Here is a 25,508-nt window from a genome sequence, read left to right as displayed (position 1 = left end):
ATGTGTCATATCAATACACTGGTAGAGGAAATGCAGTCAAATATGATGTAACCTATGCTATGGGAAATTCTGGCTTACTTCTAAATAGGGCAAAAAAAATGGGTCTAAAAGTCATGACTAGAACCTGGCTAAGGTACAGAATATGATCCTGACTGTGACCCACTTCTTCACCCACTGTCTGATCAAATGTTAAAAATAATTTACTTTGAAAACACACTGAATCTGAATAGAAGTCCAATCAACAGGTGTAGACCTTACAGTGAAGCACCTAACCGACAGTGCAGTTTCAAAAATACGGATAAGAATAAGAAATAAAAGTAACAAGTAATTAAAGAGCAGCGGTAAAAAGAAAAAAAATAATAATAAATAATAATAATAATAAATATATATATATATATACAGGGGGCTTCCGGTTAGTTGGGGTAGTATGTACATGTACAGTGCCTTGCGAAAGTATTCGGCCCCCTTGAACTTTGCGACCTTTTGCCACATTTCAGGCTTCAAACATACAGATATAAAACTGTATTTTTTGTGAAGAATCAACAACAAGTGGGACACAATCATGAAGTGGAACAACATTTATTGGATATTTCAAACTTTTTTAACAAACCAAAAACTGAAAAATTGGCTGTGCAAAATTATTGCAGAGGGAAGTTGCAGAGGGAGGTGTTTAGTCCCAGGGTCCTTAGCTTATTGATGAGCTATGAGGGCACTATGGTGTTGAACGCTGAGCTGTAGTCAATGAATAGCATTCTCACATAGGTGTTCCTTTTGTCCAGGTGGGAAAGGGCAATGTGGAGAGCAATAGAGACTGCATCATCTGTGGATATGTTGGGGCAGTATGCGAATTGGAGTGGGTCTAGGGTTTCTGGAATGATGGTGTTTATGTGGTCCATGACAAGCCTTTAAAACATGGTGGTATTATAGACTCGGACAGGGAGAGGTTGAAAATGTCAGTGAAGACACTTGCCAGTTGGTCAGCGCATGCTCGCAGTACACGTCCTGGTAATCAGTCTGGCTCTGTGGCCTTGTGAATGTTGACCTGTTTAAAGGTCTTACTCACATCGGCTGTGGAGAGCATGCTCACACAGTCTTCCAGTACAGCTGGTGCTCTCATCCATGTTTCAGTGCTATTTGCCTTGAAGCGAGCATAGTTTAGCTCGTCCGGTAGGCTCCTGTCCCTGGGAAGCTCTCGGCTGTGCTTCCCTTTGTACTCTGTAATGGTTTGCTGGCCCTGCCACATCCGACGAGCGTCAGAGCCGGAGTAGTATGATTTGATCTTTGCTTGTTTGATGGTTCGTCAGAGGGCATAGCGGGATTTCTTATAAGCTTCCGGGTTAGAGTCCCGCTCCTTGAAAGCGGCAGCTCTAGCCTTTAGCTCAGTGTGGATGCTGCCTGTAATCCATGGCTTCTGGTTGGGGTATGAACGTACAGTCACTGTGGGGACGATGTCATTGATGCACTTATTGATGAAGCCAATGACAGATATGGTGTTCTCCTCAATGCCATTAAAGGAATCCCAGAACATATTCCAGTCTGTGCTGGCAAAACAGTCCTGTAGCTTAGCATCTGCTTCATCTGACCACTTTTTTATTGATCTAGTCACTGGTGCTTCCTGCTTGAATTTTTCCTTGTAAGCAGGAATCTGATGGAATTATGGTCAGATTTGCCAAATGGAGGGATGAGGGAGAGCTTTGTATGCATCTCTGTGTGTGGAGTATAGGTGGTCCAGAGTTATTTTCCCTCTGGGTGCACATTTAACATGCTGATAGAAATTTGGTAAAACTGATTTAAGTTTCCCTGCATTAAAATCCCCAGCTACTTGGAGCCCCGCGTCTGGGTGAGCGTTTTCTTGTTCGCTTATGGCGGAATACAGCTCATTCAATGCTAGTGGATGCAGCTCATTCAATGCTAGTGAATCCATAGTGGTGCCAGCTAGTATTAAGTTCATTGTATTGAACTATCACTAACCTTTGCGGTCTCCTGAAGTCACAATATTGACCTGATGAGATTCTATCAGAGATGCAAATGTTCATAATTCCTTAATAGTTAAAGGGCTTTCAAAATGGAAACACTCACTGTATTGGGCTTTTATCTAGCTAGTTAAGTATCTGACCTGAATCAAACACTCTACACACACGTACATTGTAATATTATTGTATGGTGGCATTACACATTTTGTATTGTAGATATGTACTGTTTTATATTTTGTGTTATGTGCCTTAATGTGTTTGAACCTAGTAGTTGCTGCCTTGGCAGGAATACCTGTAATGGGGATCCCTAATAAATACAAATGGTGACTCAAAAGGCTTTACAAACGGATGCTGGATTACAAGCAAAGCTATTTTGATTGAATGAACAGTCTCTGTACAACAACATTAGCTAGCTAGATACAGTAGCTAACAAGGGCACGCCAGAAACAATTACAATTGTTCAATAGATTTCAGGAGAGAAAAATCACATCACAAAAAAAGATCGCTAGCTTGTCTGCTTTTTGGGTTGGCTAACTATAATAAATTATTGCATTCGCCATGTTAACAACCAGCTAACGGTAGCTATCTAATTTAGCTTCAGTTAGCGGATCGACCGGCGAATGAAATGTGTAAAAAAATAATTATTCACCCTGCTCAGCTCGCTAAACCGCCACACAACTGTAACTTAATAAGTATTACATCCAAAATACATTACGTAATACACATATCCCAAATATATGTCTTAGTCAATAATAACAGCAAATAGTAGCACATTTGAATATTTACCTGGTGTCCTCAGACTGGTTGACTCTGCTACGTACTGTAGTGACAGTGAAAAGCGCCAAGCACAACGTTGGCTGACAACGTAGCAAACAACATGGCTGCGAGGAGTAATGCCACGTCAAGAGGTGTCCAATCATAGCCCCTCACCCACCTTTGAGGATGTGGTCTAATCTTTATGGCAAGAGTTTCATTTATAGAGCGATAACAAATATGATTGACAATTACGACAATCATTGATCAACCAAACAGAGAAAAAGGAGACACTGGCATTTTAAAACATTGCAATACAAATTTTATTACATTATGACAACATAAAATGTCCAACTAATTTCAGCATATCCTTTGCAACATCTCCAAATCTTGGTTGGGTTCATTAGGGTACACCGGAAAACATTTTAAATTGTTTTGCAATTAAAAACACAAATTAGGGTATCTTATTGGACAAGTCCAATAGTGACTCCCGGTTGAAGTCTATTTTCTTCTGTTTGGTGCCTAATGAACATAACTCAAGACAAGCTTCATAATCCCATTATTTATGCATCTTTTGTGCCCATTTTACAATTAGTGTAAAAATCACAGAACTTCTTTTGATTTATCCTGATAAGTAAATAAGCCTCTGCATAATTTTATACACAAACATCTTAATGAATTATATTAGAGGCAAAATAACTCTTCTCTCATCTCCTTCTTGCTAAATCCAAATGACAACCTTTTATTTAACCGGGTTAAGGCTCAGTGGTTCACATATTGTTGAATCCCATCATTCCCTTCGCATTGCCAGCTGCACCCTGTTGGAACTGTCTCATCATGGACTGGAGACCAGACATTCCACCTGAAGAGACAAATGATAATCAGAGTGTTTCAGGGGGATCAATTAAACTCTTGAGCAAGGCAGAGAGGCAGAGTCGCTAAACATGATCAAATAAAGGTTATTTGGGTTGCAAGGTGATTTGTAGATCAGAGATTCTGCAGTCTGTATCACATCTATGTCATTACGTTTGGACCAACCATGCTCAAAAGTAACAAAGGAAGTTTGGGTAATGTGAAATGACTTATTGTAAAAGTCAAGCCTACCCATATGGTGGAGAACCCTTGGGTCCATCATCTTTGCCATCTGTTGGTTCAACTTAGCCATCTGAGAGGGGTTGACATTCTTGGACATATCACCACCTGCAAACATGTAAAAGTGTAATATAATTTAGAGACATTGTACTGCTTGATGAAAGCAAAATTGTGTAATTGGACCAGTGCTTCTGTTTCCGGGTTGAAACGTGACTAGTCATGAAATCCTTGCTTCCCATGTCCTTGTTTCCTCCCCCCACAGAGTGCATTGAAGGAGAGGCTCCAAGGTCCTTCCCTCAGACCTCCTCCAATGCGATTTGAGAGGGAAATGGAGGAAACATGGACAGAGGAAGCAAGAATGACAACTAGTAATGTTTCAAGACCCAAAAAGTGCATACCTTTGAACAGGCCCTTGATGCCACCCATCTTCTTCACCATCTGGGCAAACTTGGTGTACTGGGTGAGCAGCTCCTGGACGTCCCTGGTGGCAACCCCTGAACCGCGTGCCACTCTGGCGATTCGGTTCGGCCCCTTGCTGAAGAGCTTTGCACCGTCTTTGTTGTCAAGTTCTGCAAAAACCAAAGAAAGAAACCAGTGAAGAAAACATGTACGCATTTTGTATAACCCTTTTGTTTCTATCCCTTACTGTTGTTTATTGATGAAAGTGGATTGCATCTTTACCTTGGTCGTTCATGCTGTCCATAATTGTCATGAGTTTCTTCAACCTAGCCATGGACTCCTGCTCGTTGCCTTTGCTCATGAAGTCTGTTCCGAAACCTGGGATCATACCCTTGTGACATTAACAGAAGTCAGATTAGCATTGTCATCTTTAAATGTATCCCACACATGACCAGAAGAATATAAACTATTCTTAGGTATTCATTATTTACCAAGGGGGAAGGGTATACAGTTGAGATTGTTTTCGAAAGGTCTTTGTGCTGAAACGTTGACCATCTGCTTGTTTCATCTATAGTATGTACCCCTATGGGGACTTAGATTTTTCCCCTATTGGGTATTCTGGTTGCCGCTTACTTACCATGATCTGTCCGAAAGGTCCCATCTTCATGATGTTTTGAAACTGCTCGTACATGTCACGAAGAGTGAACTGACCTGTGGTGCAAATGGTGATTAGAAGAAACTTAAACCATACCGCATAACTATGTTATAGACTGCAGAGCATATGCATACTGCATGTCAGTTATGATATGGGGCTGGTTTTACAAGCATGTTCGCTGATGATCTCATTCTCACCATGTTTCAGCTTGTCAATTAACTCCTCGTTGTCATCCAGCTTGAGTTCATTGACTTTGTCTATCAAACCTTCAATGTCTCCCATGCCTGAGGACAAAATACACACAACTCAATCAATACAGGTTGTACATAATGAAAAACGTGTTATGATGATCCATTATTCAAAAGGGAAAACAGTTTACCCAGTAGCTTGCTGATGAAGGGTTGTGTCTTAAATGGCTCTAAGTCATCAATGTGTTCTCCAGTACCAATGAAAATGATGGGACTCTTAGTAGCAGCCACTCTATAAAAAGGCAACATGAGTATGAAACATTACCTAACCATCAGGATTATCATGGAGTTAATGAATTCTGCAGTAGTAAGGAAACTCAGTTGACCATAACTTGGATAAACTGTCAAAACAAAGAGTGACATTTACTTACGCACTGAGAGCACCACCACCTTTGGCATGACCATCCAGCTTTGTCACTATGACGGACGCAACTTCTACTTTGTCTTTGAAGGCCTTCGCCTGGGCTTCACAAGCTTGGCCAATGGAGGCATCCATTACGTACACAATGTTGTCAGGTTGCTGGAGGAAATAGAAACATGCTTGGGGTAAGACCATACATGCATTTTCTCTACAGTGCGTTCAGAAAGTATTCAGGCCCCTTGACTTTTTCCACATTTTGTAACGTTAGTCTTTCTAAAATGTATTAAGTTGTCGCCCGTCCCCCCAATCAATCTACACCCAATAGCCCATAATGGCAAAAGCAAAAACAGGTTTTCATAAAAATATCACATTTACATAAGTATACAGACCCTATCCTCAGTACCTTGTTGAAGCACCTTTTGCAACGATTACAGCCTTGAATATTCTTGGGTATGACGCTACAAGCTTGGCACACCTGTAGTTGGGGAGTTTATCCCACTCTTCAATGTAGATCATATGAAGCTCTGTCAGGTTGGATGGGGAGCATCCAGCAGTTCGATCTGGTTCAAGACCAGTCTCTGGCTGGGCCACTCAAGGACATTCAGAGACATGTCCCGAAGCCACTCCTGTGTTGTCTTGGCTGTGTGGTTATGGTCATTGTCCTGTTTTTTCATCAATGATCTCTGTACTTTGCTCCGTTCATCTTTTCCTCGATCTTGACTAGTCTCTCAGGAAATGCAGCTGAAAAACATCCTCACAGCATGCTGCCATCACCATGCTTCACCGTAGGAATGGTGCCAGGTTTACTCCAGACGTGGCGCTTGGCATTCAGGCCAAATAGTTACATTTTGGTTTCATCCGAAGAGAGAATCTTGTTTCTCATGGTCAGAGTCCTTTAAGAGCAGTGGCTTCCATCTGATCACTCCAACATAAAGGCCTGATTGGTGGAGTGCTGCAGAGATGGTTGTCCTTCTGGAAGGTTCTCCCACCATAGAGGAACTCTACAGCTCTGTCAGAGTGATCGGGTTATTGGTCACCTCCCTGACCAAGGCCCTTCTCCCTCGATTGCTCAGTTTGGCCTGGCTGCCAGCTCTAGGAAGAGCCTTGATGGTTCCAAACATCTTCCAATTAAGAATGAGGGAGGCCACTGTGTTCTTGGTGACCTTCAATGCTGCAGAAATGTTTTGGTACCATTCCCCAGATCTGTGCCTCGGAGCGCTAAGGACAAATCCATTGACCTCATAGCTTGGTTTTTGCTCTGACACCCACTGTCAACCGTGGGACCTTACTTAGACAGGTGTGTGCCTTACCAAATCATGTCCAATCAATTTAATTTACCACAGGTGGACTCTAATCAAGTTGTAGAAACATCTCAAGGATGATCAATGGAAACAGGATGCACCTAAGCTCAATTTTGAGTCTCATAGCAAAGGGCCTGAATACTTACGTAAACATGATACTTCCGCTTTTATTTGTAATAATTTTGCAAACCAACCCAAAATAACTTTTCTCTTTGTCATTATGGGCTTTTGTGTGTAGACTGATGTGAGGAAAAAAATATATTTGAGAACAAGGCTGTAACGTAACAAAATCTGGAAACAGTCAGAGGGTCTGAATAATTTCCGAAAGCACATTTTATAATGATGATACAAAAGCTCAGACTGACAAGAGAGATGATCACAGTGGTGCAAAAATACTACTTACCACTGCATTGGAAACCTGCAACATCTCCTCAAAAAGGGAATCTTCTTGCTTGTGTCGGCCACTGGTATCAACAATGATTATTTCAAAGCTCTCATTTTTGAACTTTTCCACACCTTCCGCAGCTATGACGACAGGGTCCATCTCTGTGTAACTGGATTTAACAACGTTAGTGTATTGTATGCAGCAAAGGCCCTGTAATAGACTTGCGTCCTGTCCAGGGGGTGTACTTGTACATCAAGGTTCCTTACCATATACATTAGCAAAAAAAAAAATCACTTGAGATGCATCACATACAGATGAGAAGCAACCAAATGCAAAGCATACATACCTTCCATAGAATGGAATTCTGGCTTTTGTTGCATTTTGCTTCAACTGATCAAAGGCACCTGCACACACAAAAATATGTTGTTGACTTAATTTTCTTTTAGCTAATTTTCTGTCATTTGAGAAGGAATATCAAACAGATACATTTTGAAAATGAAACTACCAGCTCTGAAAGTGTCAGCGCAAATCAAACAGGTTTTCCACCCTTTTCTTTGGTAGTAGTATGCCAGCTGTGGAAAAGGTTTTCAATACAGAACATTAGTGATGGCATAATATATTTTGGACAAATGACCACCTGAATGTGAATATCTTTAGGCTGAAAGCCAGGAATGGCTCACCTTGGAACAGGTTGTGGTTTTCCCACTGCCCTGAAGACCCACAAACATGATGACATTGTTCTTTCCCTTTGTGGGTGTCCAAGCCTTGACCCCTGGATCCACCAGCTGAGCGACAACCACAACATTAAATCTTAGACACACTCCCATCGCATCAAATGCAACAAACACAGAAACATGGCATCTTTGTAAAATATGTGAAGTGAGAACATAGAAACAGGCCTCTCCAAACCACACAAGCTTCTTTAATGTGTAAACAAGCAATCTGAAAGTACTTGGAAAGTCTTCTCCCCGCATTAAATCTAAACTGATCAGTTGAGTATCCATGTCCGAGGGTATGCCTTCTAATGTGAAACTAATTATGTATTGAGCTGAGCAATCAAAACCTTTAAATACAGGTAGACTACAGCTACTGGATCCCTTATTTCAATTAAGGTAATTTTTTGAGGGTAATGACTGTTTTGATGGTATAGTACATTACCGAAACAGTTTACAAAACACAGTGGAATATCAATAGACCAAATTACTTTTGAAAACCACTAATAGAAAAATAACCAGGAAATCCCACCAACAACTGTCAATCATCTACCCAAGTTTTCAATCAAAAATTAACTCCTTCGGTTACTTTACACTGGACCATCATTAAACTAATACTAATGTATGGAGGTATTACAATACGTTCAGTTTCACGCCACAACAACTGACTAACAAACAATGAAGTAAGAATTAGAGGTCGACCGCTTATGATTTTCCGACAACGATACAGATTATTTGAGGACCAAAAATAGGCGATACCGATTACTTGGCCGATTTTAAAAATGTATTTGTAATAATGACAATTACAACAATACTGAATGAACACTTATTTTAACTTAATATAATACATCAATCAAATCAATTTAGCCTCAAATACATGAAACATGTTCAATTTGGTTTAAAGAATGCAAAAACAAAGTGTTGGAGAAGTAAAAGTGCAATATGTGCCATGTAAGAAAGCTAAAGTTTAAGTTCCTTGCTCAGAACATGAGAACATATGAAAGCTGGTGGTTCCTTTTAACATGAGTCTTCAATATTCCCAGGTAAGAAGTTTTAGGTTGTAGTTATTATAGGAATTATAGGACTATTTCTCTCTATACCATTTGTATTTCATATACCTTTGACTATTGGATGTTCTTATAGGCACTTTAGTATTGCCAGTGTAACAGTATAGCTTCCGTCCCTCTCCTCGCTCCCACCTGGGCTCGAACCAGGAACACATCAACAACAGCCACCCTCGAAGCAGCGTTACCCATGTAGAGAAAGAGTTACAACTACGCCAAGTCTCAGAGCGAGTGACGTTTGAAACGCTATTAGCGCGCACCCCACTAACTAGCTAGCCATTTCACGGTTACACAAGCCTAATCTCTGGAGTTGATAGGCTTGAAGTCATAAACAGCGCAATGCTTAAAGCATTGCGAAGAGCTGCTGGCAAAACGCACAAAAGTGCTGTTTGAATGAATGCTTATGAGCCTGCTGGTGCCTACCATCGCTCAGTCAGACTGCTCTATCAAATCATAGACTTAATTATAACATAATAACACAGAAATAGGTCATTAATATGGTCGAATCCGGAAACAATAACAAAAAGTTGATTCTTTCAGTGAAATACGGAACCGTTCGGGTGGCATCCCTACGTCTAAATATTGCTGTTACATTGCACAAACTTCAATGTTATGTCCTAATTACGTAGAATTCTGGCGAATCAGTTCGCCAAGAGCCAGGTGGCCCAAACTGTTGCATATACCCTGACTCTACGTGCAATGAACGCAAGAGAAGTGACACAATTTCACCTGGTTAATATTGCCTGCTAACCTGGATTTCTTTTAGCTAAATATGCAGGTTTAAAAATATATACTTCTGTGTACTGACTTTAATAAAGGCATTGATGTTTAGGTACACGGAGCAACGACAGTCCTTTTTCGTGAATGCGCACCGCATCGATTATATGCAACGCAGGACACGCTAGATAAACTAGTAATATCATCAACCATGTGTAGTTATAACTAGTGATTATGATTGATTGATTTTTATACGATAAGTTTAATGCTAGCTAGCAACTTATCGTGGCTTCTTATTGCATTCACGTAACAGGCAGGCTCCTCATGAGGCAGGTGGTTAGAGCGTTGGACTAGTTAACCGTAAGGTTGCAAGATTGCATCCCCGAGCTGACAAGGTAAAAATCTTTCTTTCTGCCCCTGAACAAGGCAGTTAACCCTTCCTAGGCCATCATTGAAAATAAGAATGTGTTCTTAACTGACTTGCCTAGTTAAATAAAGGTGTAATCTGATATATATATATATATGCCCTAATTAAATCGGTCGACCTCTAGTAAGAATAGTTCGACACTGACCTTGACGAGCTCCTTGAACACAGAATGCTGGATCATTCTCCTCTTGTTCAGCCCAGAGGCCATCTCCTCCAGGTCAATGGATGATCTGTGGTCAAAGAAATATTACATTAGTAGGATACAGAATTCAGCTTGTCTACTACAGTACAATGTGTTCCTGAATAATGCTACTCACTTTACATTTTCTCTGAGCTGCTTTACCAACTTGATGTTGACATCAGCTTCCAGGAGGGCAGCACACACTTCTTTCAGCATGGCATTTAATACCTAGAGAAAGAGAAGACATTATCAATGAGAAATATCATATGGTCTTGCTTGATTGAAACCTGGCAACATATGTAACTATTATTTAGTTAACAACCACACTTTGCCAAAAGTTGTACAAAAATAAGAAGTCTGATTTGGTACTAGATATACCTCCTCATTGATGATGGTGGCATTGCTCAGTGATCGCAATGCCGAGGTTATTTTTCTTCCCAAATCGGCTAACACCATGTTGACAGGTCTTGTTGAACCTATAAAAAATATGTAGATTGGCAAATTTGGTTATGCAGCCACTGCCAACTACTATACCACTTAAATGCTGGATAATAATGTTATGGAAAGTGAATTACAAAATCAGTTGAGAAATACGGCCTCTTCGGCTTCAATGCTGAGGGAACCCCCTTGTCTCCACACCTTTCACTGACACTTATTGGTGATCAAACGTCCGTTGTTGACTTCCTTAACTGAGCAATGAACGAAAACAATGAGTGAAATCTAGAGAATAGTTTAGCATATAGTCAGGACAACATGACAGAAATTCTTCAAGAACTTTTCGACATGAATTAGCTAGAAAAATACCGTAGTTAACTAATACAAGATGTGTATGTAAAGAATAGATAATATTGACCCGACTGCATCCACACAGCTTATAAAACTATCTAGCTAGCTAAATTTCTAGCTAGTTAAAGTTAGCATCGACAACTCGAGTGAGGCCGTGGTTCTCCGAGAATATGATACGTATAAAGAAAGCATCATCATTTCATTCGATGGATGGATCGCTATCGTGCTAACATTACGACATTTATAAAACAGTAGCTAGCTACTAAATTACCATTATTATAATTATAAAGAAGATCGTTACCTAAAACTTGCCAACTGGCTTGAGAAAAGCAACCAAACGAACGTCATCTCAATATCAGATATCCCAGAATGCCTATCTACTTCCGGGGTTATGTTTACTTCTTTGTAGCCCCTGTATTTTAAGGTCGTCTGAAATGTCATGTTTTCTACTTAGAGTAAACGGTAATTTCATACAACACGTGTCCATTTAATTTGCCAAAATCAATATTCAATATATTTATACAATATCAGTTACTTTAAATGTAATAATATATTCTAAATTCTCTCCATTTCACCACTACTATTAATAGGGCTCCAATTATCGCGCCTCCTTAAATCTCAAATACGTATCCGGTATTTTCTACACATGCGTTCAATACATTCAAGCATGAGCAATCGTATGTGGCAAAATATTTGTTGAAATGAACTTTTCAGACGGAAAAAAAGAAATCGTACGATTACTCTCCAGAGTAAATTCCAAGGACCTGCCACGTTTAATTGACTGGATGAAAAACTCTGGTATTTAATAACCCTGGCATTAGCTATTTTAAGACTAAACCAACCATCCCATGTTCATGTTGAATTATGATGCTTTAACTGTATTACATTAGCTAGTCATTTTGTTTCTTGCAGATGAAGTGGATGATGGATTGATTGACAATCAAAAGGTTATACTTCAAAGTATTTCAGAGGATCTTAGGGCATGTCTTCCTTTGGAGGCTGTGCTCTCCTCCGAGTCCTTGGCTATTCAGAAGGTGGGTTACTGTAATTGCTTTCATTCCTCAACATCTTTACTCCGGGCCAAATTTACTTGCTGAGTGCTTGTATTTGGTGCAAGGTGTGTGTATTTTATTTTCTGAGAGGAATAAAAAAAAACAATACTCACACTTAAAAATAGACGTATGTAATTAAATGGGTATTTCACCCAAATTACAAAATTACGTTGGTTTCCTTACGCTCTAAGCAGTCTATGGACAAGGTATGACAACAATCCATGCTTTGGTTTAGTTTCCCTGGAACTGTTTCCACATGCTATCGTGTGTGGTACAAATCCCAATCAAGTCATGGGGCTGTTTTTCACACATCTCACACAATAATCCAAAAGTATCTAAACTTGTGAAGCTGAACAAAGTCACAGATGATTTGAACACGTGTGAAAAATGTATTATCGGTCCCATGGCTTGAATGGGATTTGTGCCACAAATGCTAAATTGTTAGCATGTGGAAACTGCCAGGGAAACTAAACCAAAGCATGGATTGCTGTCATACGTTGTCCAGAGACTGCTTACAGTGTAAGTAACCAGTGTAATTTTGTAATTTCGGTGTACTATCGCTTTGCATATCACAAATGAACTAATTATGTTCATCATCAATTGATTATTCAGACCCAACAGAACCCCCAGCCCACACTGCATGTGGATGCTTTCCTGTATGACGAGGACACCGTGGATACACTCTGTGAGGAGGGCAAGATGAGCCGCAACTACTGCCTGAACTGTGGCACTCGCAGAACAGCTCCCCTGGGTAGGTTTGCCTAGCATGGGCCTCCCGAGTGACGCAGTGCTCTAATGCACAGCAAAGCAGTACTTCAGGCGTAACTACAGACCCGTGTTTGATCCCAGGCTGTGTCGAAGCCAGCGGAGACCCATGAGGCGGCGCACAATTGGCCCAGCGTCTGTCGTCTGGGTTAGGGGAGGGTTTGGCCGGCCAGGATGCCCTTTTCCCACCGCGCTCTAGAGACTCCTTGTGGTGGGCCAGGCACATGCACGCTGACTTAGGTCGCCAGTTTTACGGTGTTTCCTCCGACACGTTGGTGCGGATGGCTTCTTGGTTAAGCAAGCAGTGTGTCAAGAAGCAGAGAGGTTTGGCAGGGTTGTATTTCGGAGGATGCATGGCTCTCGACCTTCGCCTGTCCCGAGTCAGTACGGGAGTTCCAGCGATAGGACAAGACTGTAACTACCAATTGGATATCACGAAATTGGGGAGAAAAAGGTGTAAAAAGTAGAAAAAAAAGGTTTGCCTTGCCTGGTTAATCATTGTACTTGTTCTGAGGGATCATGCCATCTCACCAACAATCCAATTACCCAAAGCCCATCAATAATCAAACTGAACAAAAATATAAACGCAGCATGTAAAGTATTGGTCCCATGTTTCATGAGTTGAAATAAAATATCCCATAACTGTTCCATAAGCACAAAAATATTATTTCTCCCAAATATTATGCACAAATGTGTTTAACATCCCTGTTAGTGAGCATTTCTCCTTTGCCAAGATAATCCATCAACATGACAGGTGTGGCATATCAGGAAGCGTATTAAACAGCATAATCATTACACAGGTGCATCTTGTGCTGGGACAATAAAAGGCCACTCCAAAATGTGCAGTTTTATCACACAACACAATGCCACAGATGTCGCACATTTTGAGAGCATGCAATTGACATGGTGAATACAGAAATGTCCACCTGAGCTTTTGCCAGAGAATTGAATGTTCATTTCTCTATCATAAACCGCCTCCAACGTAGTTTTAGAGAATTTGGCAGTATGTCCAACCGGCCTCACAACCTTTACCTCATGTATGATGTTGTGTGGGTTGAGCGGTTTGATGATGTTAATGTTCTGAACAGTGCCCCATGGTGGTGGTGGGGTTATGGTGTGGGTAGGCATAAGCTATGGACAATGAACACAATTGCATTTTATGGATGGCAATTTGAATGCACAGAGATACCGTGATGAGATCCTGAGGCCCATTAGCGTGCCATTCATCCGCCGCCATCATCTCATGTTTCAGCATGAAAATGCACGGCCCCATGTCACAAGGATCTGTACACAATTCCTAATGCTGAAAATGTCCCAATTATTCCATGGCTTGCATACTCATCAGACATGTCACCCATTGAGCATGTTTGGGATGCCCTGGATGGACGTGTTTCACTTCCCGACAGTGTTCCACATCCCGACAGTATCCAGCAACTTTGCACAGCCATTAAAGATGAGTAAGACAACATTCCACAGGCCACAATCAACAGCTTGATCATGCGAAGGAGAAAATGGCCAGATTATTATTTTAAAAATGTTTTAAAGGTATTTATGACCAACAGTTGCATATCTTTATTCCCAGTCAAGTGAAATTTGTACTGATTTCCTTATGAACTGTAACTCACTAAAATCTTTGAAATTGTTGCTAGTTGAGTTCATATTTTCGTTCAGCATAGATGTGTAAGATGGGGGTGGGTTTATGGTAGCATTGTGTCAAATGAATGTTTATTTGATTGTTTATTTTCTCAGAGTTCATCTCTCACTCCTTCTCGATATTGGAGCTCCAGTTCCTATTCCAGCATGTCCTACCAGACCTGACTGGGAGACTAGTGGTGGATGTGGGTTCCAGGCTAGGGGCAGTACTCTATGGGGTAAATTACAGTTTGTTTTGGAATGAAAGGGAAACCATTTATGGCATTGAGATGTATTGTTAAAGGTTATGTGAAAATATTGCAGGAAAATTTCATGAATTCTTTGGCAAAAAAGTATTTACTCTTCTAGTCATCTGTTGTGCTTCAGGGGTACCTGTACAGCTCTGCAGTTCGGCTTATTGGGGTAGAGATCAGTGCAGAGTTTGTCAGGCTTCAGAATATGGCTGTGGAGAAGTATGGCTTCAGTGACCGAATACAGGTAAAGCAATCATTAGTATAATTTTACATTTATTTATCTTGATCTTTGTTTTATGTTTTTAAAGAATGTAAGTGCCACAGCTTTCTCTCATTGTCTCACATTTCTGCAGGTCATCCATGGAGATATAAGTACTCAGGATTCCCTGTTACAGAATGCAGATGTTCTCATCATGAACAATGTGTTTGAGTACTTTCTACAGCCCAATGACCAAATTAAGTAGGTAAACCTTGGACACCACACCAGGGGTGTATTCATTAGGACATATCGTTTCAAAAAGTTTTCCAACAGAAAATATAATTATCCTATAATGCAGCGTTTCCCAAACTCGGTCCTCAGGAACCCAAGGGGTGCACATTTTGTTTTTTGCCCTAACACTACACAGCTTATTCAAATGATCAAAGCTTGATGATTATCTGAATCAGCTGTGTAGTACCAGGACAAAAACCAACACGTGCACCCCTTGGGCTCCCAAGGACCAAGTTTGGGAAACGCTGCAATATAGGATGCAGTAAGTGATCATTGGAAGATTTCAATTGCATACTCCTCATGTCCTGTCTCCTTCTCAAAACCAATTGGATGAGAAAGCCAGAGGTCCCGCCCCTCTGACCTTCTCCTCCAATGGGTTTTGATGAGGAGAGAGGGGTAAGGATGCAATTGAGATCTTCCTCATATATTGTATCTGGTAATGATGCTGTGTAGTACCAGGACAAAACCCAACATGTGCACCTCTTGGGGTCCCGAGGACGGAGTTTGGGAAACCCTGCTCTAATGTCTCTATCCTCTTGCTTTTGTAGAGCCTGGTATTTTATCGTTCACAATTTCCGCAAGAAAGGTGCTCTATTGGTTACAGTTCCAAGCCTCCAGGAAGCACTTTCTTCACATCAGGTAAGTACTGAAAATGCCTGTAAAAACTTTCTGTTTTCCACATATTAAGAATTGAATGTTTCTATGATGTGTAACTTCAAGCATAATGCACACCTCTCTATTGATGTACTGTGCTCCTCCTTCAGGGAGAGATCAACCTCAGCAAGTGGGTAGAGGAACTACCTCTGGATTACAACGTCTATCTGGGGAAGGATGGTGACCCGGACGCATTCAAAAATATACATCTGTATAGGGTACTGTGACTCTGAGTGAAGACCAAACATCCGCTCAGACTTTCTGTCCCTTGGATATTGACTTTCTGCTGCAATTGCAGATGGATTCTCTTATAGGACTGTGCCCTACCATATCATGTTCAAGGTATAACAATCTATAAAGATGACTGAGTGATCTGTGATAAGAAATCCCAAATATCACTCTGATAATGTTATGTACATTACAGTACAGTGAATGATTTGTCAGCCTTTTTACAGAAAATGTTTGACCAATGTCTGAAATACTGTAGTAAATGAGTAGTTAAAACATTTGCCTGATGGTTCTTGTATGTTCCCCGCTCACCCACACTACTGAAACAGGAAGCATGGGAGGGTAGCATAATTACAGCAGAAAGTGGCTATTAAATGGCACCAGCTCTGAGGAACTTCTGTGTTGCCTTCTTTACCAACAGCATGTCATCACATCTCTTTTGCAGCGCTTTAATAGTGTTTCATTTTGGACTCTGTGGCAATTGTAATTACAACCTCTTTGATGGATTTGCACCTTAGTTATGAGGCTCTCTAACTACACCAGACATACATCATGCAGGGTAGCCTAGTGGTTAGTGTTGGACTAGTAACCGGAAGGTTGCAAGTTCAAACCCCTGAGCTGACAAGGTACCAATCTGTCATTCTGCCCCTAAACAGGCAGTTAACCCACTAGGCTGTCATTGAAAATAAGAATTTGTTCTTAACTGTTAACTGACTTGCCTAGTTAAATAAAGGTAAAAAAATGTTTTTTAATGCAGTCATGTTATAGTAAACATGACACCATTGTTGAACATTGGCCTTCAGTCACCATCAATATTCTGTTTATTGAAATATGACACAAGCTGACATTTTTTTTTTTACCAATCAGATACGCTCTTTTGCAAATAATTGGTCAAAATATCAGAATAAGGCTGCCTGAGTAAACGCAGCATAAGAACAAAGCACATACATATTGGTGATTCATACCCCACATGGCGGACAGACGGGAAGTTGGATGCATGTGGAAAATGTTAGGCGCTATAATATGTATAGGCGCTATGATTATGATCACTCACTTAAACCTGTACAAAAGTTGTGTATCAGTTGAAAAAGTATGTTTTACCAGAACAGATATGCTATGTTTTACTATTAATTTGTATGATGCTCTGAATCAAGTAGTAACAAATCCCATATTGCTTCTACACTCCTCTGATGTTCAATGAAGATAAACATGATTGGAGGTGATGATGCGAGTGGCGGTATAAACAACCAATGGACATCATATAGTCTTCACTCAAGCTACGCCCTCCTACGCGCTTTTCATCTGTGAAATAGAGCGGATCAAATTTATAGTCAACACGCAGTCCGTCCGCTGGTGAAGTGGGGCAGTCCGTTGACTTTTTGTATTTTTCTCCCGCGGATTACTGTTTTAATGTTACATAACCGATCCGGTAAATCTCTTGAATTCTTCCTCTAGTATGCGAAAATGTTCTCAAGTGGTTTAAACATCGAGGTTTTTAATTGCTAATATCAGACAGGTTCCCATTCATTGAGCACATTTTCATGTGAGTTGGTTGGAAAAGCGTCACTTTTGTGTGTTACTGGAAGCGTGTGCCATTAACAAAGGCTGGATTTCCTCTTAAAATTGTAGATTATCACGACCATTTTCTTTTGAATGTTTGGGTCACTGTCCTCATGTCTGAGTTTATTGCCTATGAATACTGATTTAAAACTTTGTAATTACATGGTTTCTGGCTTTCTTTTCCCTCCTTTTTGAGTCTCAAAGAGGACAAATCGGAGACGAAGATAAAGAAAGATGCCGCTTCTCCACAGAAAGCCGTTTGTCAGACAGAAGCCCCCAGCGGACCTCAAACCAGATGAAGAAGTGTTTCTTTGCAAAGTCACACATGAAATCTTCAGAACATACGAGTACGTGAAGACCAAATTGATAAATTCATTAACATTAAATAATGATCAATGTTAGTTATTAACTATTAAATGACCATCCAATTTTGGCTCAACTCAAATTAGGAAAGTTTAACCCATAGTGACAGCAAACATTAGCTAGCTTGCTAAGAAGCTAAAATCCACTGCAGTGCTTGGAAGATGGACAAAGTACTACTTATTATAAACTAGTTGGTAAATAATTAACAATGTATTGTCTGGTTGACACCTATTTAACTAGTCATCAGATGAAATGGGTCAGAACCGTTATTTCTATCCAGTTGTCAAACTTTGTTTGGCAGGTGTAGCCAGCTTGATCACCGCTAGTTTAGCGGCTACTATAGCTAGCTAGTAGTGTTGGAGCGACTACCATTTAATGTTACCAGCCGTGTTAACCAAGTATTTGGGCCTGCTAGCCAGCTTGAAGCTAGCGTTGCAAAATATCCAACTTGAGTCAACTTTATTTGACTAGTTTATAATTATTGCCGTAATTTACTATCATATCCATGGAGTAACTAGTTGGTTAATCAAACCATTCTTAGAAGTTATCGGATGTTCTCTTAGATACTTTTACATAGTCCTAAAATGAGAGCAGAGCCGTTCGCGCTCATCACAACTCGTCTTGCCTCAGTTCGCGTGTGGAACGTGGGCAGGCTCATTGTTGTGGGATTGTTTATAGCTAGCTAACTAGGAAGCAACATGTTAACTAGTGTGTTTATAGTGAAATATTTGAGCAATTTGTAACCCATAGCCTAGACAAACTTTTTAATTCCGACTTGCCTACGAATAATACTGACTTGTTTCAAGGGGTTCTTGAAAGGTAAACAATTTTCACCCTGGCCCTCATTCCAGATAGACTGCAAGTTCCCATGTTACTGTACATTTAGTAGAGGGACAGTGACATACATCTGTTCATTATTTTAGCACTATTTTGAAGATGGACTGTTTTATATTTGGTTTTGTATAAGGTATACTTTTTTGGGAATTGTATTTAGCATGTGTGACCAACTGATCAACATGACTTTGGAAAACTTTGAGGCCCTATCAATGCAGAAACTGGAAAAGCATCTCAATATTTACAGTGTACACAGATGAGCAAGGTATATGTTGTGCAAGTTAGGTTGTGTTATGTTTTTAATGCCAATTTGGGGTGAGCATTGGTTTTCGTTTTCTCCTATGATTATGTGGGCAGCAATATTTTGCATGTGTCCAGCCCAACATGCAAAATTAGTGAGCAATTTCATGCCCTTAAACATTAGGGCCCTTGTCAAAAGTAGTGACGTTACACTAGGGGATATGCAATTATCTGTACTGACTAGAATCACACCATCTCCCAACAAGTGACTTCTTTGAGAGGACCATCCTGTGCAACAGCCTGGTGTGGAGCTGTGCGGTGACGGGCAAGCCTGGCCTGACCTACCTGGAAGCTCTGGACTGTGAGAAGAGAGGTCGTCAGAGCCTCCAGAGCTTCCCCTCAGCCCTGGTGGTCCCCCTGCTGCACCTCACAGCCCTCACCTACCGTACCCGGCTCCATGAGATCTGTGATGATGTGTATTCTTACGTCAAGGAGAGGTTCTTCCCTGGGGAGATTGTGGACGTTGTGACCCGCTCCGGTACCAGGTAAAGTGTTAATTTAACCACATGACCTCACCAAGCATCATCAGTTGTACTCAACTTTACTGTAATCTGGGTGTTCTGAGCCGCACCAGTGTTGGGTAATGTGTTGGTTTTATCCATATGATGACCTCCCCGACAGTCATCAGTTTCACTTTATTTTATACATATGACCTCATCTAGTGTCATCAGTTCTAACCAGGGGTCTGATATCATTTGGTTTTATACCAGCTTCCTGAAGGACTACAATGCCTTTTACGTTCTCTCCCTATGACTCTCGGTGCTTTGATAGTTCCCGTATTTAGCCAAAGGAGTATTCATCTTGTGTTTATTTATGTTCAGTAGAGCCCAGCTCTTTGACAGTGAACTCATGTTCTCTGTAGTAAACCGATACATGGATTTTTGTCAATGTGGTTGAGAGTTGGCTATGACCTGTTTGGAGAGGGGTGCCAGAGGAGCTCTAATGTAGAATTGTATTTGTCACAATGCGCCAAATACAACAGGTGTGTATACCTTACTGTGAAATTCTTACTTACAAAGTAAAAAAAATAAACTAGCATTAATAACAATAATGAGGCTATATGCAGGGGGTACAGGTTAGTTGAGGTAATATGTACAGTACCAGTCAAGTGTGGACACTCATTCAAGGATTTCTTTATTTTTACTATTTTCTACATTGTAGAATAATAGTGACGATATCAAAACTACGAAATAACACATGGAATCGTGTAATAACCAAAAAAAGTGTTAAACAAACCAATCTATTTCTATATTTGAGATTCTTCAAAGTAGCCACCCTTTGCCTTGATGACAGCTTTGCACTTGTTGGCTGCTTTTCCTTCACTCTGCGGTCCAACTCATCCCAAACCATCTCAATTGGGTTGAGATTGTGGAGGCCAGGTCATCTGATGCAGCACTCCATCACTCCTTCTTAGTCAAATAGCCCTGTGTGTGTCGGGTCATTTTCCTGTTGAAAAACAAATGATAGTACCACTAAGTGCAAACCAGATGGGATGGCTTGTCACTGTAGAATGCTGTGGTAGCAATTCTGGTTAAGTGTGCCTTGAATTCTAAATAAATCTGTGCCACCAGCAAAGCACAATCTCCATGCTTCATGGTGGGAACTGCACATACAGAGATTGTCTGTTCATCTTCTCTGTGTCTCATGAAGAAATGGCGATTGGAACCAAAAATCTCAGTCTAATGTCCATTGATCCTTTTTCTTGTCCCAGACAAGTCTCAAATCAAATTGTGTCACATTTCACCTTCCAGTGAAGTGCTTACTTAAAGCGCAGCACTAAATAACAATAGCAGGGCGGTATACATGCGCTAACGGTACAGAGTCAATGTGGGGGGGAACCGGTTAGTTGAGGTAGTATGTATATGTAGGTAGAGTTATTAAAGTGACTATGCATAGATAATAACAGAGTAGCAGCGTAGGTGGGGGGTCGCAATGTAAATAGTCTGGGTTGCCATTTTGATTAGCTGTTCAGGAGTCTTATGGCTTGGGGGTAGAAGCTGTTTAGAAGACTCTTGGACCTAGACTTGGCGTTCCGGTACCGCTTGCCGTGCGGGAGCAGAGAGAACAGTCTATGACTAGGGTGGTTGGAGTTCTTGACCATTTTTAGGGCCTTCCTCTGACACCTCCTGGTATAGCGATCCTGGATGGCAGGAAGCTTGACCTCTGATGTAGTGAGCCGTACACACTACCCTCTTGCGGTCAGAGCCCGAGCAGTTGCCATACCAGGCAGTGATGCAACCCGTCAAGATGCTCTCGATGGTGCAGCTGTGGAACCTTTTTGAGGATTATGGTCAGATTTGGCAAATGGAGGGCGAGTGTGTGGAGTAAAGGTGGTCTAGAAGTTTTGTGGTTGCACATTTAACATGCTGATAGAAATTAGGTAAAAATGATTTAAGTTTCCCTGCATTAACAGCGTTTTCCTGTTTGCTTATGGCGGTATACAGCTCATTGAGTGCAGTTTTAGTGCCGGCATCGGTCTGGTGGTATGTAGATTATGTGGTCTATAGGGTAGATTGTGTGGTCTACAGCTTATCATTAGATCCTCTACCTCAAGTGAGCAAAACCTCGAGACTTCCTGTAGATACCGTGCAGCAGCTGTTGTTAACATGTATGCATAGACCCCCGCCCTGTGTCTTACCAGAGGCTGCTGTTCTGTCCTACCGATGGAGTCTGGGTCTGGTCGGGTGTCAGTAGTATCTCCCTCCCGTCCAACTCATTGAGGAACTCTTCGTCCAGTTTGTGGTGAGTAATCGCAGTTCTGAAGTCCAGAAGCTCTTTTTGGTCATAAGAGAAGGAAGCGGCAATATTATGTACAAAACAAGTTACGAAAAACGTGAAAAAACAAACAAAATATCATGTTTGGTTAAGAGCCGATAAGACTGCAGCTATCCCCTCCGGCGCCATCTTCAAACACATTGGCTTCTCTTCTTCTTATTGGTGTCCTTTTAATAGTGGTGTCTTTGCAGCAATTTGACGATGAAGGCCTGATTTCACGCTGTCTTCTCCGAGCAGTTATTTATGTGTCTGTTACCTTTATTTGGGCTGCAATCTTTGAGGCTGGTAACTCTAATAAACGTATCCTCTGCAGCTGAGGTAACTGGGTCTTCCTTTCCTGTGGCGGTTCTCATGAGAGTCAGTTTCATCATAGCTCATGATGGTTTTTGTAACTGCACTTGAAGAAATGTTCAAAGTTCTTAATTTTCCACATTGACTGACCTTAATGTCTTAAAGTAATTATGGACTTTCGTTTCTCTTTGCTTGCTTGTGCTGTTCTTGCCATAATATGTACTTGTTCTTTTACCAAATAGGGCTATCTTCTGTATACCACCACTAGCTTGTCACAACACAACTGATTGGCTCAAATGCATTAAGAAGAAAATAAATGCCACATATTAACTTTAAACAAGGCACACCTGTTAACCTGTTACTCCTACCCCCTACTTTTTCGAACATTCTGTTAAAAATCGCGCAACATTTCAGCGCCCTGCTACTCATGCCAGGAATATAGTATATGCATATGATTAGTATGTGTGGATAGAAAACACTCAGACGTTTATAAAACTGGTTAAATCACGGCTGTGACTATAACAGAACGTGTGTTTCATCGAAAAGCGCAGGAAAATCTGATCACTGAAAATGGGAAAATATATCCATGCGCCACTAGAACCCATTGTTGAATGTGATCCACATTAAATGGGGCCGAGGTTGCAATACCTACAGCTTCCACACGATGTCAACAGTCTTGTCATTTGACTACGATTTGTTTCTTGGTCAAACGGACACAAGGTAGCGCCTTTCTTCCGGTCTCCGACCGGATATTTTGGTTGAGATTTACCCTGACATTATTTCCAGACGTACAGCTATAGAATATACATTGCCTCGTGATCAATTTGATTGCTTACTAATACCTAAAGTTGCATTACAAAAGTATTTCGAAGTGTTTTGTGAAAGTTTATCATCAACTTTTTTAATTTAAAAAAAATGACGTTACGTTATAAAACACTTTTTTTCCCCCTTGATCACAGTCTTCATAGATCGATATCTAGGCTATATATGGACCGATTAAAAAAAAAAAAAAAAAAAAAAACATCACTATTGGGTCTTTTTTTTATGGGACATCTAGGAGTGCCAACAAAGATGGTCAAAGGTAATGAATGTTTTATATTTTATTTGTGCGTTTTGTGTAGCGCCGACTATGCTAATTATTTTGTTTACGTCCCCTGCGGGTCTTTTGGGGTGTTACATGCTATCAGATAATAGCTTCTCATGCTTTCGCCGAAAAGCATTTTAAAAATCTGACTTGTTGCCTGGATTCACAACGAGTGTAGCTATGATTCAGTACCCTGCATGTGTATTTTAATGAACGTTTGAGTTTTAACGAGTGCTATTAGCATTTAGCGTAGTGCATTTGCATTTCCAGATGTCTAGATGGGACGCCTGCGTGTCGGGTAGGAGCAAGAGGTTAATTGAAATATATTCCAGGTGACTACCTCATGAAGCTGGTTGAGAGATTGCCAAGAATGACCAAAGCTGTCTTCCAGGCAAAGGGTGGCTACATTGAATAATTTGTTTGGTTACTACACTTTTGTTTGGTTACTACATGATTCCTTATTTGTTATTTCATAGTTCTGATGACTTCACTATTGTTCTACAATGTAGAAAATAGTACAAATAAAGAAATCATTGAATGAGTGTGTGTCCAAACTTTTAACTGGTACTATATATAATTTCTTCAACTTCCTGAGTGGGAAGTTGACTGACTCCTTTTGGACCTCCCCCTACCTAACATTTAGGCCTACATCAGCACAATCATCTCAGAAAATCCTAGGGAGAGCCCTGATTGTACATTTTTAAATGTATTTATTGTTAGCTACTGTAGAGCAGCCAGTTACCCATAACATTAAGTCTATAGTTACCAGTCCTACTAAGGGTAGTCTTCTGCCAACATTATTAGGCAACAAGAAATATGCTTTGGCCTTTTGATTTGAGCAGTGTGGATGTCGCGCTCCGTGGTGGTGGATGGGAGTGTACACTTACTCCTGTCGTCCACGATCAGCTCCTTGTTTTTTATTGACGTTGAAGGAGAGGTTGTTGTCCTGGGACCACACTAAGTCTCAGACCTCCCCTCTGTAGGCTGTCTCCTCACCATCCTTATCCTGTGGCTACTAGATTATGGAAGCCACTGGGCATATGGATCTAAATAAATGAGCCAAGAGGACATCGGTCAGCCATCATAAACTGAACTTTGAAAATAACACAACGGGAGGGACTGAGTGGATGGACCTAAGGCATTCTCTGTGATTGGCTGAGCCAGCAAAAGGAGTTGTCCCAGACATTACATTATCACAGCTTAGCAGTAGGTAGCTGAGCGAGAGAATGCCAGACAAGAAGCAACATGCACCCACAGCAGGGGGGGCAGAGGGAAGGGGGAGTAGGCCAGTGGTTTAAGTATTAGTACGAGCATGTATTGTTACCAATATTTTTAAGTCTGGGCCTCAACAATGACCATTCTTTCAATTCTGCTACTATGACTTTTGTTACAAGTACAGTTATTGAGCAGATTTAATCTCATTTTAAACAAGTTAATGAACTAGACCTAGAGCCTTGCACTGAATGAATTTTAAGCCCTATCCATGCTCGTGACGTTCAGACTCTACCCTATCTAGGCCCAATTTTCGAATGTGAAATTTAAGCCCTGGTCCTGCCATAAATCAGAAAGAACTTCCATTAGCTGCTTGTCTGTCTTGCGCTGCATACACTCTGTGCATGACTTGTGAGTATCCATAGCAACACCTCTGCTTGGTGACGAGACCGAGAGCAGTTAGCTGTGAACCAGCTACTTTTCGTCACTCAAGGAACATTTTATTTTCGGTAAAATAATCTCTCCTGTGGAGTCAGACAGACAATGTTCTAGTCTTATTTAAAGAGGTTAAAGCACTTCTGACGCTATATGTACATGGAATATGTACTACGCAGCAGTGCACAAGCAAATAGCTCAGCTTCAGAATGTTAATGATACATGAGTACTAGCTGTACCTTAGTTATTAATGGAAAAACAGGCCCTACCCGGCCCTAACCCACTGTATAATGTTGAGACCTACCGGGGTGGGGTGGCAGAGCTGTAACTGGACCTTAGAAGCCCCATGGACTTGTAATACAGGGGTTTTCAGTGATTTAGCGTTGTTTCCTATTTGCCATCTCCTACGTGACTTACCAATGTATTGGGCAACAAAACAAACACTTTCATTAAAGGTATATATTACACACAGTTGAAGTCGAAAGTTTACATACACTTAGGTTGGAGTCATTCAAACTCGTTTT

At 40.9% G+C, this 25,508-nt stretch overlaps 4 protein-coding genes across 8 annotated transcripts in view; 2 read left to right on the top strand and 2 right to left on the bottom strand.

The window, feature by feature from the left end:
• Window positions 1-2,890, bottom strand: part of LOC124046639 (protein transport protein Sec23A) — a 41,764-nt gene extending 38,874 nt beyond the window's left edge. The window contains exon 1 of the mRNA XM_046367249.1: window positions 2,760-2,890. The gene's annotated coding sequence lies outside the window, so the exon portion shown is untranslated. The remainder of the gene's footprint in view (window positions 1-2,759) is intronic.
• Window positions 2,891-3,031: 141 nt separating this feature from the next.
• Window positions 3,032-11,442, bottom strand: LOC124046637 (signal recognition particle 54 kDa protein-like). The gene is made up of 17 exons (XM_046367247.1): window positions 11,357-11,442; window positions 10,845-10,958; window positions 10,648-10,745; window positions 10,406-10,497; window positions 10,234-10,318; window positions 7,848-7,952; window positions 7,673-7,739; window positions 7,514-7,571; window positions 7,186-7,336; window positions 5,492-5,640; window positions 5,252-5,352; window positions 5,070-5,156; window positions 4,855-4,928; window positions 4,500-4,608; window positions 4,217-4,387; window positions 3,831-3,926; window positions 3,032-3,588 (listed from the first exon to the last, which is right to left on the bottom strand). The coding sequence occupies exons 3-17, from the start codon at window positions 10,723-10,725 to the stop codon at window positions 3,497-3,499; spliced, it is 1,515 nt and encodes a 504-aa protein (XP_046223203.1). The 5' UTR covers window positions 10,726-10,745; window positions 10,845-10,958; window positions 11,357-11,442; the 3' UTR covers window positions 3,032-3,496.
• A 244-nt stretch (window positions 11,443-11,686) lies between these two features.
• On the top strand, window positions 11,687-16,637 carry zgc:109986 (uncharacterized protein LOC553566 homolog). The gene is made up of 8 exons (XM_046364625.1): window positions 11,687-11,853; window positions 11,968-12,089; window positions 12,720-12,858; window positions 14,622-14,743; window positions 14,892-15,002; window positions 15,112-15,218; window positions 15,797-15,887; window positions 16,013-16,637. Exons 1-8 carry the CDS (start codon window positions 11,757-11,759, stop codon window positions 16,127-16,129), a joined length of 906 nt encoding a protein of 301 aa, XP_046220581.1. The 5' UTR covers window positions 11,687-11,756; the 3' UTR covers window positions 16,130-16,637.
• A 797-nt stretch (window positions 16,638-17,434) lies between these two features.
• The window catches only part of LOC124046636 (bromodomain adjacent to zinc finger domain protein 1A-like), a 42,024-nt gene continuing 33,950 nt past the window's right edge, over window positions 17,435-25,508 (top strand). For 2 of the 5 annotated variants that reach the window (XM_046367246.1, XM_046367241.1), the window contains exons 1-3: window positions 17,435-17,559; window positions 17,887-18,037; window positions 19,394-19,672. In XM_046367246.1, the coding sequence (XP_046223202.1) occupies window positions 17,925-18,037; window positions 19,394-19,672 (392 nt within the window). In that variant the 5' untranslated portion in view covers window positions 17,435-17,559; window positions 17,887-17,924. Of the gene's footprint in view, window positions 18,038-19,393; window positions 19,673-25,508 lie in introns of all 5 variants that reach the window. The other 3 variants (XM_046367245.1, XM_046367244.1, XM_046367243.1) reach the window with 3 other exon arrangements.

This window comes from Oncorhynchus gorbuscha, linkage group LG10 (genome assembly GCF_021184085.1).
Source record: "Oncorhynchus gorbuscha isolate QuinsamMale2020 ecotype Even-year linkage group LG10, OgorEven_v1.0, whole genome shotgun sequence".
NCBI lineage: Eukaryota > Metazoa > Chordata > Actinopteri > Salmoniformes > Salmonidae > Oncorhynchus > Oncorhynchus gorbuscha.
The sequence above is the reverse complement of the archived record's forward strand: the minus strand, read 5'-3'. Positions and strand labels throughout refer to the sequence as shown.